General features: G+C 43.5%; 1 protein-coding gene and 1 long non-coding RNA gene across 9 annotated transcripts in view; one reads left to right on the top strand and one right to left on the bottom strand.

Annotated features, from left to right (window-relative positions):
• LOC308593934 overlaps positions 1-14,783 on the top strand; it is a 373,867-nt gene that overhangs the window by 153,892 nt on the left and 205,192 nt on the right. The window lies entirely within an intron of this gene.
• The window catches only part of LOC308593732 (cadherin-10), a 419,208-nt gene that overhangs the window by 44,387 nt on the left and 360,038 nt on the right, over positions 1-14,783 (bottom strand). Inside the window, exons 1-2 of one of the 8 annotated variants that reach the window (XM_081206335.1) lie at positions 6,898-6,929; positions 5,490-5,538 (exon numbers count right to left, since the gene is read on the bottom strand). The exons of 6 other annotated variants lie outside the window; for them this stretch is intronic. In XM_081206335.1, coding sequence (XP_081062461.1) covers positions 5,490-5,538; positions 6,898-6,914 — 66 coding nt within the window. In that variant the 5' untranslated portion in view covers positions 6,915-6,929. Of the gene's footprint in view, positions 1-5,489; positions 5,539-6,897; positions 6,930-14,783 lie in introns of those variants that run through there. One more of the 8 variants, XM_081206334.1, reaches the window with a different exon arrangement.

A 14,783-nucleotide genomic window follows, 5' to 3' on the forward strand; every position in this document is an offset into this window, starting at 1 on the left:
GCCTTCACTTTAAACAAATCAGAATCCGCATTTGCCCACCCTTCCAAATGGGGCATACGGGGCAAAATCTGCTCAAATCTTTCCGGATCTGGCCCAATCGCCTTCTAAATCCGGCCCATGGACAGTCCGGGAATCAGCATGTTTTTGCATGAGTAGAATGTGTCCCTTTATTTAAAATGCATCTCTTTGTTATTTGTGGGGCATAGGAATTCGTTCATTATTATTTTTCAAAATATAGTCCGGCCCCCTCACAAGGTCGGAGGGACAGTGGACCGGCCCCCGGCTGAAAAAGTTTGCTGACCCCTGCTCTAGTCCCACATCCACTGTCAGGGCCATCCCACCCATGAGGCAAGGTGAGGTGATCGCCTCGGGCAGCAGGATACACAAGGGCAGTGGATCTAGCCCACTGCCACAGGGACAGCTCCTTGGAGGTCAGATCTGCCACCTCCTTGGCATCTCCCATGCTTCCTTTATAGTGAGCTCTTGGCAAATAAGAAGCACTGCTGGTCTTTTCCCACTGCTTGGGAAGAAATGGCAGAGACTTTCCTCTGGGGTCTCCCCCTGCCTGGCCAGATTCAGAGAAGGACCCTCCCCAACGACAACAGCCTTTGATCACCTTTTCAACCATAAGGTAAGGATGATTATTTATTTATTTATTTATTTATTTATTTATTTATTTATTTATTTATTTATTGTCATTGTGTCTTTTATTAATGAAATTCATTAATGTCATTACAGATTTAACTTCACCCATACACGTACATACTATATATACGGTATATATATATATATATATATATATATATATATATATATATATATAGTATATATATATATTCTTAAATTAGTTTAACTTAGAATGTAAATTAGACCTCCTAATTCCACTTAGATTTCAGCTAAGCTAAACTTATATAATGGTACATAAAATAAAATAAAACAACAACAAACTGAAGTAAAATAAATATAGACTTCCCATCATTCCCTGATATAGTTGACATTTGTGATTTTGAATGTACTTATAATAATTATCTTACATTTAATATACTTTCTAATACTTTCTTGCAACCTAGTGTACTGATTTTCCTTTATTTCTTAATATTTTATGTACACAAGGGTCATTTAAACACCACCATAGATAATATGTTGCTGTTATTTTTTTGTAAGTATCTCTTAAACATTTCCCATTTTTGAGAAAATAATTGTTTGGTGTTACCTCTTAACCTATTTGTTAGTTGAGCCATTTCCACATAGTCTAATAATTTATTTTGCCATTCTGTTAGCGTTGGTATCTTTCCCCATAAGGTAAGGATGATTTGACCCCCCCCCCCCGTTCCTGAGGTAGATTTTCACGCACCTCTTTCTTCCCAGTATAGATCTCTATAAGAGTGTGGGTTGGAAAGACCTCAGTTCAAAGTTCACCTCTGCCACAAACTCATTAGCCAGCTTTTGTCAAACCCGTCAAGTTCTTTTTTCAGCTTCCTTCTCGTGACTGCAATATGTGCAGCATTGACCTAATTTAGGACCCAGGCTGGTAAATTTTATTCAGGCGCAGCGGTACATCACTGCTATTTGGTGGTGATGGTGCTGTTTGTGGAGCTTCTTTATGTTCCTTGGAAGCCATTCTGTAATGGGAAGAGAAGGTTTTCTTCCCCTGTGCCTGTTCACCTTTTCTGATCATTTTAACTCTGGGGAGGCAAGTAGAAAGACAGCTTGACAACATGTCATACATGGGAAAGCAGGTATCTTTCCTCCCTCAACTCAATTCAATGAAAGAAGGATATTGGTTCTTTGGGTACAACATAAAGTGTCCATTGGCCATCTTAGGCTGTGGTCTAAACCACTGAGCTTCTTGGGCTTGTCAATCAGAAGGTCGGTAGTTCAAATCCCTGTGACGGGGTGAGGTCCTGTTGCTCTGTTCCAGCTTCTGCCAGCCTAGTGGTTCAAAAGCATGTCAGTGCAAGTAGAGAAATAAGTATTGCTATGGCAGGAAGGTAAATGGCATTTCCATGCCCATCATGGTGTTCTATTGCACCAGAAGCAGTTTAGTCATGTTGGTCACATGACCCGGAAAGCTGTCTGTGGACAAACACCAGCTCCCTTGGCCTGAAGCGAGATGAGCACCACAACCCCATAGTCACCTTTGACTGGACTCCAGGAGTCCTTAACCTTTTCCTTCTGATGTATGCACATTATTAGAGAGCAGAGGGCATATCAGTGCCCTATTACCTATAAAGCTGAAGAACCACACACCCCTTTCTGCAAAATAGCTATAACTGTGACAGGTAGGGTTATTGCAGTGACTGCTCAAGGGTGAATTGTATCTTTGAGTGCTCCTCAACAGAATAGAATCCTCATTGACGGATCTCTGTCAGTGAAGACCATACTGCATAGAATCAGTAGTAGGAATAGCCACGAAACTGGCTGCAAGACGGTGATCTTACAACAGTCCCTGAAGTCATGGAACCTTGAACAATCTGGTCATTCAGAGATCTCCCCCAAGGAGATCAAGAGATCACACCAAAATATAAATTTCATTTGCCAGTGGGCCACACTGCCGAGCCCCTAATTATGCCTGTGATTATTTACTGCTAGTACTATCTATTTACTAGTTCATATTAAAAAACACACAACTATTTTCTTTCTCTGTCAGAACAACAACAAAACAAAAGGGGGGGATTAAGCTGTCAGAAGGAGCAGGGAGCTCACAAATAACAGTGAAGTTCTCATTTTCTGTCTTACACGTAAAATGTTCACACACGTCTTTTGGCTAATGGGCATCTGCGATTTATGTCAGCCAAGCTGAGAAAGGAAAAGACATCTGTTTCACTTAGCAATTTTGTTTCCCAAAATGATCTGCTGTAAAGATGTGGTTTTGTTTTTATATCTGTCTCGGATATTTTGCAAACTGTTATTGCAATGAATTCCTTTCTTCTCTCCCCAATGGTAGCATTCCATTCTTCAGCAGTCAACACCGCATTTTCCTCTGCGGAAATTTGAATAAATCTGAATATTTTGCACATTCATTACCCACATTCATTTCTTTATCATCGGGACTTCACCTACAGCAACCGCAATTACTGAACGTGATAGCCCTGCATTCCAGTAATAACATATGGTTCTTCCCTATGAATATATTAATTGGTGTGATCTAACATAGTGTTGTTAAGATGAAAACTATTTAAGTGTTGTGACTCATAAATGCTTCATAACGTCAGGAAGGAGATTGCATGAAATGGGTTCTTGCATATTCAAGTTCAGTAGAGATCTGACAAGGAAAAGTGACACAGCGGCTAGAAAATTTAAATGTGTTTTTTTTTAGTATGCTTTCTAAATTAATTTTTCATCCTTTTCAGAATATTCAATTCTCTTGATGCTGGTTGTTTTAAGCGCTGCCCAAATCATATTTAAATTGTCAAACTTTTTTCTTCCCATCGGCATAGATCTTTTCGAATGTGCTTGCCTCCTGTTGTAAATCCTTGCCTCTGACCCGGGTGGAATCTACAGGCACATAAAAACCATTCTGAAAATGCTTTTTTTTAAAAAAGCGCTTTAAAAAATACATTGAAATTTCCATAAGGATCGCCATCTAGTGTCACATTGTATATTGCACTTAAAACACATTTAAAACGTTTTATTTGAGCTGTGTAGCTGAGTCCCTGGTGTCGAGATGCTGCCCCTTAATCCTCTGGGACTGCCTTGCGGGCAGGGGAGGCTTGGTAATCCAACAAGCTGACTGGAGCTTGGTTGTCTCAGCTGCATCCAAGCAGCAAACAGAAAGGTGTGTTCTAAGGTTGCCACCTTTGTTCTGGGAAAATATAGGACAGAGCAGGGCAGGATGGTTGGGGGACACCCCCCCCCAGTGGCGTAGCGTGGGGGTGCCAGGGGGGCCGGCCGCACCGGGCGCAACATGGGCGGGGGGCGCGCTCGCACTAGCAGCTCTCTGCCCCTACTAAAATCCACGGGTTAGGGAGCCCGCGCTCGCTCGGCTTGGCGAGGAGGTCGCGGAAGGGGGAGAGCGAAGCCTTCTGCCGCGGGCAAAAAAAGGAGAGGAAGCCGGGCGGGCGGGCTGGCTGGCTGGCGGGGGTCTGGCTGCGCCTGCTGCTGCCGTTGCCGCTGCTGCCGGGGCTTTGACAGCTTGGCGAAGCGGAGGGAGAGGAGCTTTATGGTAATTGCGGCTCTCTCTCCACTGGCCGCCTGGGTAGTGAGCCGAGCCAAGCAGGGAGTCTGGCGAGGGGGCGGGAAGGGACTTTTCCACCTCGCCTGGTCAAAAAGGAGAGCGGCGTCTCCTCAGGGCGCCCTCAGGCAGGGCAGGGCAAGGCAAGCAGAGCGAGGAGGAGAGAGAGGGGAAGGGGGGAAGCAGCCAGGAAACGCTGCGGTGTGGAGGAGGAATCAATTAAGGAGAGAAAGCGAAAAGCCTTGGAGAAAGGGAAAAAAGGAAAGAAAAGAGGCAGCTCCAGGAGAGCGCGGGGGAAAGAGAAGCCTCGCTGCTGCTGCTTGGGAGAGTAAATTACTGTACTTGCCTTGCCCCGGGTTAGGGGGCGCAAATTAATTGCCTTGCCCCGGGTTAGGGGGCGCAAATTACTTGCCTTGCCCCGGGTGCTGATAACCCACGCTACGCCGCTGCCCCCCCCATCTGGTGCTGAAGTGACCAAAGCAATCTATTGCAGCCTAAGAGGATGGCCTCTCTGGAATTTGTCGCACACAGACATGTGTGGCATTTTACATGATTTTGTAAAACTGTCTGTGCTCAGCTATACAGAGTTTAAATGCATGATCTTTTGCACATCCTTTCAAACAGATGCATTTGGAGAGGATCCCTAACTTGGCAGAGAGCGAGAGAGCGAGAGAGCGAGAGAGAGAGTGCATGAGCGACGGAGAGAAGACCTAAAATTCAGGACAAAACGATCAATACAGGACATAGCATATTCATAGAATTGTACTGGGAAGGGACCCTGAGGGTCATTGAAAAATGGGACAATCCTGTATTTTATGGGATAAGGGGCAAGCCTAGATGCTTACACCAAACTTCAGCAAAGAATAGCTGGTATGAGCACTGCTTGACAGATGGTCCTCTCAAGATGTCTGATTTCCACTACCAGAATGATAAAGGGATGCAGGTGGCGCTGTGGTCTAAAAACCACTGAGCCTCTTAGGTTTGCCAGTCGGAAGATCGGCAGTTTGAATCCCCGCAATGGGGTGAGCTCTCGTTGCTCTGTCCAAGCTCCTGCCAACCTAGCAGTTCGAAAGCACATCAGTGCAAGTAGATAAATAGGTACTGCTGCAGAGGGAAGGTAAATGGCATTTCCGTGCGCTCTGGTTTCCATCATCGTGTCCCGTTGCACCAGAAGCGAATTTGTCATGCTGGCCACATGACCCGGAAAGCTGTCTGCGAACAAACGCTGGCTTCCTTTGCCTGAAAGTGAGATGGGTGCTGCACCTCATAGTTGCTTTTGACTGGACTTAACCATCTAGGGGTCCTTTACCCTTGCCTTTTTACCTTTTACCAGGCAGATGGCCTTCTCGGTAGTGGTGCCTGTTCTGTGGAAAGACCTCCCATCAGATATCAAGGAAATAAACAACTATCTGACTTTTAGAAGACATGTGAAGGCAGCTCTGTTTAGGGAAGTTTTAATGTCTGATGGTTTATTGTATTTCTAATATTTTGTTGGAAGCCACCCAGAGTGGCTGAGGAAACCCAGTCAGATGAGCAGGATATAAATAATAAATTATTATTATTATTATTATTACCTTGCTGTTCTGCTCTCAGAGATCTCCACCCCTTCCCACCAATTATGATGTACCTGCCAAGGCTGTATGCATGTACCTCGGGATTGCTGTCATATTTCACAAGCTCTCTTTCCCGAGGCAAGAGGTGTGTTGTCAGTGTATGGTGGAGGATACTCTCTCTCTCTCTCTCTCTCTCTGTGTGTGTGTGTGTGTGTGTGTGTTCGAGAGAGAGAGAGAGAGTTTTAAAAATAATCAGGTGGTGGCTAGCTTGGCATATATATGATTACAGAAACTCACTTTATTATTTTCTACATTTTTTAAAAATGTATTACTTTTTCTGCAACAAGATAACACCTATCCCCACGTTAAATCAGTTTAGCACAGGGCAGCAGAAGCAGCATCCATTTTATGTCTGTAGCCCTGCTGCTGCCATGATCAAAGCAAGTTTACAATGCAAAATGGCACATGCTCTGAGTATTTCTCTTCTTCAAAAATCAGGATTGGTAAAGTGGGTTCTTGTGTCAGGGACTGGACAGTGGAGACAGCCTCCCCATCCTGACCCTTCCAGGGAGGAGGAAGAGGAAGACAATATAGATTTACAACAGGGGTTTGAGGGAGGTAGCAGCTCAGAGGAAGGTGAAGGGGGGAAAGTTGGGAAATCATGGGAGAGCCAGAACAACACCTGACTGACACATTGACATTAGAAAGCATTCCAGACCCTCCATCTCCCAGAACCCGGTGTACCTTAAAAGTAGGAGAGCAAAGAGTCCAAAGACTTTGTGGCTTCTTCTTTGTGGAACAGGAATTCAATAATATGAAGCACTAATCATTCCTATGCTGGACCACAAAGCCATCTTCCTAGCCCCCTCACTTGTAAAACTTAGATTCTCACCATACTCATTCAAATCTTATTCCTGGTTCCTTATCTTCTCCTTCTGGGTGTTGGTGTTTTTTTTTCCAAATACAGAGAAAAAGCTGCTATCGAGTGAAGGCAATATGGTTGTATGAATCAGTCCCAAAGTCAAACATAAAGTTGATTATTTGATGGGTACATGATTGTGAATGTATATTTATTGGCCTCAACTTGATGGGGTACAACCTGGAAACCAATCTAAAACTTTTCCCCAGTAGTAAAAGTTAATATATTCCCCAAATAAAACTATTTATCACCTATTATTGAGATCCATCTTGACACGGCTGAGATGCAGTCTGACTGTTAACTGTTTCTGGCTTTACCGAGACTTAAAGCATATCCTCTTTGTGACATCACACATGACATCAGAATGGCCTGTTTACATTCAACCTAGACTATCCCCATGCCAACAGCAATGGCCAGTAAACATCTGCAACCAAGTAACCATCAGCCTGACTACCCCGTTGTTTCTAGCTAGATTATTGGCTGTTTATTTTTTCCTCTCATAATCAAAGCCAGAAGAAGAGCTGTGTATGATCTGAGAACCTGCCTCCACTGTTACAGAAAACTAATTGTCAAGGACTGGGCAGAGGAGGAATGGTGGAGACCTCCTACCCATCCTGACCCTTCCAGGGAGGAGGGAGAGGAAGACAGTATAGATTTACAACAGGGGGTTGAGCAGCTCAGAGGCAGATGAGGAGGAAAGTTGGGAAATCATGGGAGAGGCAGAACAACACCCAGCTGACACGCTGTCATTAGAGATCCCCATCTCCTAGAACCCGGTGAACTTTAAAAGTAGGAGAGCAAAGAGCTCAAAGACAGAGGGCATGTAGCAGCACGTGTAGAGGAGATGATGAGAATGACAAATGAGGAAGGGAGGGGTGGAGATTCACTCGGGACAACACCATAATCCAAAAGGCTGAGTTCTATGGCCTCTCTCTGTAAAGACTGAAATAAAAAAGGACGGTAAGAAACTTTTTCTTGTCTTTATACTGTTGTTCTGGGCAACCAGCTGGGCACCCCTGACAGCACCCTGACATGTTGTTTGTTTGTTTCATGCTCAAGCATATCAGGAACGTAGAAGTCATTGTGAGGTGGCAGCTGATGATTGGTGAGGGAGAAATTATAGTTCTGTCTTGCACAACTGAAGTCATGCATATGGCTGTGTCAAGAGGGCTCCCTCTGTTAGATTGTTAAGTCCAGAAGTGGCTGATATGCTTGGGTGTGACTCCCTACCTAACGCTGGCCTTGGAGCAGCTAGCCTGGATGGGACAGGGGGATGCAGGGGCAAACTGCAGCAATTTCAGTTCTATTAGGGGTGGGTAGGTAGTTCTGTGAATCTTTCCAGCCACCCCAGTCACTACTGACTTAAGTTCAGGGTGTCAAAAATACTTAGGTGGAATCTAGACACATAAAAAACACTGTGAAAATGCTTTTAAAAAAATACAGTGGTACCTCTAGATACGAACAGGATCCATTCCGGAGCCCCGTTCGCATCTAGAAGTAAACGTATCTAGCGACAGCATGTCTGTGCATGCGCACATCGCTTTTGGCCGCTTCTGCGCATGACATCATTTTGAGCGTCTGCGCATGCGCAAGTGGCGAAACCCGGAAGTAACACGCTCCGTTACTTCCGGGTTGCCGTGGAGCGCAACTCGAACGCGTTCAACTCGAAGCGTATTTAACCTGAGGTATGACTGTAAATTGAAATATATATTGAATTTGCCATAGCTCTCCATCACCATCTAGTGCCACATTTGTATAATGCACTTTACAACACTCTTAAAATGTCTTATTTGTAGCTGTATAGCTGAGTCCTTAGTTGCAGCAATGACAGTGTAATCACACAGGCATATTCAGCATACAGGTCATGGCTTCTCCTTATATCTATGTTCATAGATAGAAACATATTTGTTCCCTTGTAGTGTATTAAATGGCCTTTAAGCTACCCAACAATCAGAAGCAGAACTGTGTGTGAGAGAGATAGTCTAGATATTCTGTTTCTTTGCCACACATTTGGTCATTTTTTCTTTTCACTTCATAATTCTCTTCGCAGGACATATACCCTCTCCATCTCTTCTATGACATCTCACTTTTAATGTGACTCAGCTTGGTGCCAACTTTCACTCATTTGTACCGCGAATCACTTATTCCAACTTTACACTGAAAGGCGTGTTAAAAGTAACTCTTTGGTGATGAAGAATTTTACACTGTATTTCAAACAGACACTTAAAGTCTCACCCTTAATAGACTGAATTCTCACTCATTTATGCTGCGATACTTTGAAGTTCCCTTTAATTCAAAGTTGAAGAGAGAGAAAAGAAGAAAAAGAATCATACTGGTGTGGGGGGGGGTGGGTGTGTGGGTGTGGGTGTGTGTAGGAACAGGCCTTGATACCTATCAATAATTGTGAGCATCACAACACAGACAAAGCAATGCTTTCCAGAACTGATAATGGGGGTCAGCATCCCACAATAAGACCCCATACAAGCTGCGAAAAAATAAAATAAAATAAAACAAAATCTCCATAATTCGAAAGCACAAGCAATAAGCACATATATTGTGGGGGAAATTGTGTGAAAAACATCTTCATGGGGTTTTCTGATCCCCACTTTTTTGTTTGTTTGTTACAATGTCATTATTAAAATATCTGCAGCACAACTGTAACATTTACAACTTGTGATGTAGTACAGTACTATTTTTATCCTGTCCTCATTTTCTTACTAAATTGCATCCTCCAATTCCCCTTGAAAGCATGCTAATCATTCAATTTTACTCATTTTTAATTACTCAGGACAGCAAGCTTTAGTACTGGACAATTAATTTTAAGGGTGTTTTCACACATTGTGCAGAGGCAGCTCCTATTTTATCACTGTTATTTTTAAAAAAGCAAGTTTCAGCCAATATTAGTTTCCAGGGTAGTGTGCCTGCAAGAGACAAACAACTGCATGTTTATAGTTCTGCATGTACACTTACAGAATCTCACATGTACACACACGAGCACAAAAACAGAGTTAGAATGTACAAGGTAAAAAGGTAAAAGGTAAAGTACCCCTGGACGGTTAAGTCCAGTCAAAGGCAAGTATGGGGTTTCGGAGCTCATCTCACAGGTAGCTGCTGTTTGTCCACAGACAGCTTTCTGAGTTATGTGGTCAGCATGACTAAACTGCTTCTGGTGCAATGGAACAAGAGCTGGGACACAGCAACGAGAGCTCACTCCATGACGGGGATTCGAACCACCGACCTTCCGATCGGCAAGCCCAAGAGGTTCAGTGGTTTAGACCACAGCGCTACTCGCGTCCCTTTTTAGAAGGTATAAACAACTCCCGTACACATTGAAAACATGTGGAAGCAGTCACAGGGCCATGGGGTTGTAGTCCATACCCTACAAGTGTCCCAATTTTCCAGGGACAGTCCTGGAATTATGAAAGCCACCCTGGCTACTGATTTGATCCTGGAATGCCCCTATTTCTCCCACCAGTGCTGTCTCTGCTGAGCTTGGGGAAGAGGATGAGCTGGTGCTTGTCATGAGCAGCAACCGTGGCAGCTGCAAAGGAGCACCCTGCTGCCTCTCCATGGCCTCTGCTTCTGGTCTCCTCCCTTGGGCATCTCATAGTGGCTGCTGGAGAGCAGGTGAGGAGGAGAAGAAGCTGCCACCATTGAGGTCCAGCCCCACATGATGGGTTGGCTCTGAGGAGCAGGCAGGGGGCAGGGCCACGCTGAGCAAGAAAAAAGGGAGAGTGGAACAAAGCGCTAGGAGTCTTGGTTTTTTAAAATGCTTTGCAAGTCCGCATCCATGTCTAATGTTGCCCCTTTCTAAAGTTTATTTTTCTATTTAAATAATAATAATTTTCCAAACTATTACGGCATACAAGCTGCAGCCATAAATCTCACAGAATGCACATCCAAACTCTGCCATTAAAATTCCGCTCTGGAGTTCTTCCTCAGCACACAGTTAAAAGCAAGGTCTTTTCTCAAATTCAGCCTATTTACCACATCTGTTCAGCAGCAGTTCATTATCTCCCTCCCCCCCCACTGCATTCCTCCAACAGCAGTCCAGGAATAATTTTAAATAAAGTCCATTCAGCCTCGGTCGAGGGGGGAGGGCATAGTAAAACCTTGTTAAATACCTTGTTGAGTACAAATCAAAAGCCTCCCCCCTCTTTTCCGAAGTAACAAACAGAATAACATAACAATGGCTACACACATCTCTTTCATTTTGCAAGGAAGGACAAGAAGAAAGGAGACCATTTGAAAACCATAAAAAAGCACAAAGCGCCTTGTCTTCCCCCTTTCCCAGCTGTTGCAAGGATTCTTAAGCTTCAAAGAAAACATTCAGATACCTTCAAATGGCGAAGCCCAGTCCTTTCGGCAGCTGATTGCGGCCTGTTAGCATATGTCAGTCAAGGAGCGCCTCTTGATTAATGCCAATTGTCCAAATTATAGAGGAACTACAAATCATGCCGGAGACTGAGACGGAGGCTCATCCATGGTAGGGACACACTCCCAGGTTGCACCCATTCTGCCTTTCAAGTTGGCAGACATAGGCTTGAGCGGCATAGTGGGATGCAGTGAGCTGCCCAGACTCCACTGGGCAACATTGTCATGATTTTTGCCTCATAAATCCTGTTTCCCCCCTTCCTGAACCTCCTTGCTACCCGCAGAGTGCATTGAGGAGCTATCACCACTGACTCGTGATGTAGCCAGGAACCATCTAAGGTTTATTTACTGGTGTTTTGATTTTTGTAAATCTACCAAAGAACAAAATATAATATAATTGGAGTTAAGGGGCTTTCTCCAGACGGTGGAGGGCATGTGTGCTGTGTCAGTTTGGTGTAGCAGTGATGGCAATTGCCCTTCTTCTGAGACCAAATGCTCTGTGGGGAAGGGGTTAAAAAATGTGGGGTCAAGGAGGGTCAGTTGGGGGGAGTGACAAAAGTCTCGATGCTAGTCCTGCCCATCATTAATCAACAGTGCTGCCCTCCCCTTGCTGAAAGCCCCTTTGGTGTTTGTTGGAATTAGTTCTTGCTGGGTACAGATGTATGTGCACATACGAAGCATCTAAGTTATCAAAAAGGTGAACAGATCCCTGCAAGAATGTTATTTGCCCCAAAATGGAAAGATGAAGAGGTCCCAACGAAATAAGATTGGATACAGAAACTAAAGGAGTATGCAGAAATGGTGAAACGTACCGGAAGAATAAGAAATCAAGACAACACACATTTTAGAAAACAATGGAAGTGGCTTATTGAGTATTTACAAATAAACTGTAAACAGAGTAAGACATTTGTAGGATTATTGTAAAAACCTGCAGTTTTAAAATATATATATATGAGATATATATTAGAGTAGATGAATAAAAGAATAAGATAAGAAGATTTGGAGTACACAGGAAAGGACGGAAATAAATGTAAGGAACCGCAGAAAGAGGGGGAAGGGACTTGAAAGTTAAAATGGCAAAATAATTGTTGTAATGTATGTAAATGAAAATTATAGATAAAATTGTTAAAAAGGGGGAGGAAGGTGAACAGATCCTGTGTAGTGGTTTCAGCTAGGTGGACAACAAGCAGTGATTTTGGAGATAAATTTATTTCCTTTTTTCCTCTGTTTGCAGGAGGTGGGAATTCTTTAAATTCTGTAATGCTTACTCATTGTAAATTGTATTTCCAGTTCACACCAAAGCACACACCACTCTCCCTAAATTCACTGACCTTTTCTCTTCAAGATTCTCCTCCTTATGGTTCTGCTTTTATAGAGGGAAAGAAAATATCGGGGTGCTCATTCATTTCCTGTCTTTTCCTTTATTACTAGATTATTCCCCCCCCTCAATAATAAGGCAATGAAAATTCTGCAAACAATTCATAATTTAGACATCATTGGGGGGGAAACCCAATCATCACCTGGCTGGGTAATATTACTTCTAGGCAGCAGATATTTTAATTGAAGAAAACATGTTCTTGCAATCCTCAGGAGCCTTCCGTTTGTCACATCTTACCATTTTCCTTGCACCTTCACTATTTAATATCCATCATTACCCATTTAGTCATTCATGTCGGGCAAAATTTATACCTTGTTTGCTTTTAGAAACATCATTTTATTTCTACCCCCCACCCTCTGGCTAGTACTGAAATATTCTCCCTAATTGTGTGTATATTATATCCACCACTAGCTCTTTATGTGTTTGTATGAAATGAGAAAACCACAGGATGATTTGCCTAGCTACCAGCGGGAAACATTTATACTATAATCAAATAAATTATAAATCACTCGTTATTTTTGTCATGGCTTCAAATCAGTTACTCTTACTTCCAGGTAAGTGGGTAATGAGACAGAGGGAGACGTTTGCTTGTTTACTGCTCAGCCTCATTGAGCAGACTTCTCATTTTGTTAAATGTTGCCCTGCTGACATTCAGCATCATTGTTTATTATCTCTTTCTCACTTTAGCACTCATTAAACGGGCAAGACTGGAATCTATTTGCTTATGCAAAATATCACTAGCAGAAGACACCAAAGCAGTGAATTCCCAGTCACTGAATCAGGTCATTTTCCATGATTTATAGCAGGTTACAGAATTCACTGGGCACTGAAATTCTTCCATGGCTCGTGGAAATGTAATTTTTTGTTACACGTCACCCCGGCTCTGGGTAGGGTTAGATTCCAGGGGTTCCAGGCACTTATCAAGGGTTTGCTTTCCTTGGAATGAGGGACAATGGAAACTTTGATGTTCTTGTGATACAGTTGTACATTGGATCCCGAATGCCTTGCAAGTCAAACATTTTGGCCCCTGAACACTGCAAACCCGGAAATGAGTGTTCCGGTTTGCAAACGTTCTTTGGAACCTGAAAGTCCAATGTGGCTTCTGATTGGCTGCAGGAGCTGTGGCGTGTTTTCTGAATGTTTTGGAAGTCAAACGGACTTCTGGAATGGATTCCGTTAGACTTCCGAGGTACCACTGTATATGACCTATTTATACATACAATCAACCTGAGCCTATGATGGATGAACATCACCCCCAGCATTAACACCCCAAAAAGATCTTGCTTCTCCCATAGCCACAGCCTTGGATCCCAATAGAAATCAGGCATGACTCTGCCTCTCAGCTGCCCAGCCTATAGTCTGCTTCTGGCATCTAGCTTCTAGCTCACATGCCTGAACTCTGGCTTTGTCTTTCTGACTATAAGACAGTTGAGTGAGGTAAGCTGTTACCATACTGGATAAAAGTGCAATTGTGTTTTTACTATCTGTTTCAGTGCCTTGCTCATTCTTTCCTTTGTTTCTCTTTGTGCCCCCCACACACCAGAACAATTCCTAAGCAGCTGGCACCATCTGTTACTGGAGTATCAACCTGAATTGCTCTATGGGTTTTTCTGTTCCTCCCTCTATTTTGGCTCAGGCACAGCTCACCCAAAGATCCTCCTCCAGGAAACACAAATCCCACTTCTAACGCCAATGTTGCATGCTACCCAGATATCTGAACTGGACAAGATTCCAGGGGTCCCAGGTGCTTACCCAGGGTTCAGATTCCTTGGAATGAGGGACAGCAGAAACGGTGGTGCCTTTATGATATATGGCTTATTTACACATATGTGCAACCTGAGCCTATGATGGAAGGGATCACAGCATTAATACTACCAAAAGGTATTATTTCTCCCATAGCCATAGCTTTGAATCCCAGCAGAAATCAGATGTGGCTCTGTATCTCAGCAGCCCAGCCTGCAGCCTGCTTCTAGTTCACACACCTCAACTCTGGCTTTTGTCTTTCTAACTACCAGACGGTTGTGGGAGTGGGATCGACCCATCTGATCTCTGGCACAGAGCCATCTCCTTTGTTACCTTGATGACTCATACTTATGGGCCATTACCAAAAAACTTATCTGGCTATTCCAACAATTGGATCCTTGTTTGCTCCAGGGACGAGAAGGAAATCAGGCATATAGCCTCCCTCCCTCCAAAAAAACCACAAGCATACTTCACAACAATATACCCATGTTTTATTCAATTAATTTTAGTCCTCAGTTTCAGCAGAATTGCGTCCTAAGTTCCCCCCTCTCTCCCACACTTGTACTTTCATGCTCTGAAGAACAATCTTTATTGTTTCTGGTATCTAATAGAGAATGTTACATTGCACTTTGAGAATTTCAT

This window comes from Podarcis bocagei (assembly GCF_964188305.1).
Source record: "Podarcis bocagei genome assembly, chromosome: 8".
NCBI lineage: Eukaryota > Metazoa > Chordata > Lepidosauria > Squamata > Lacertidae > Podarcis > Podarcis bocagei.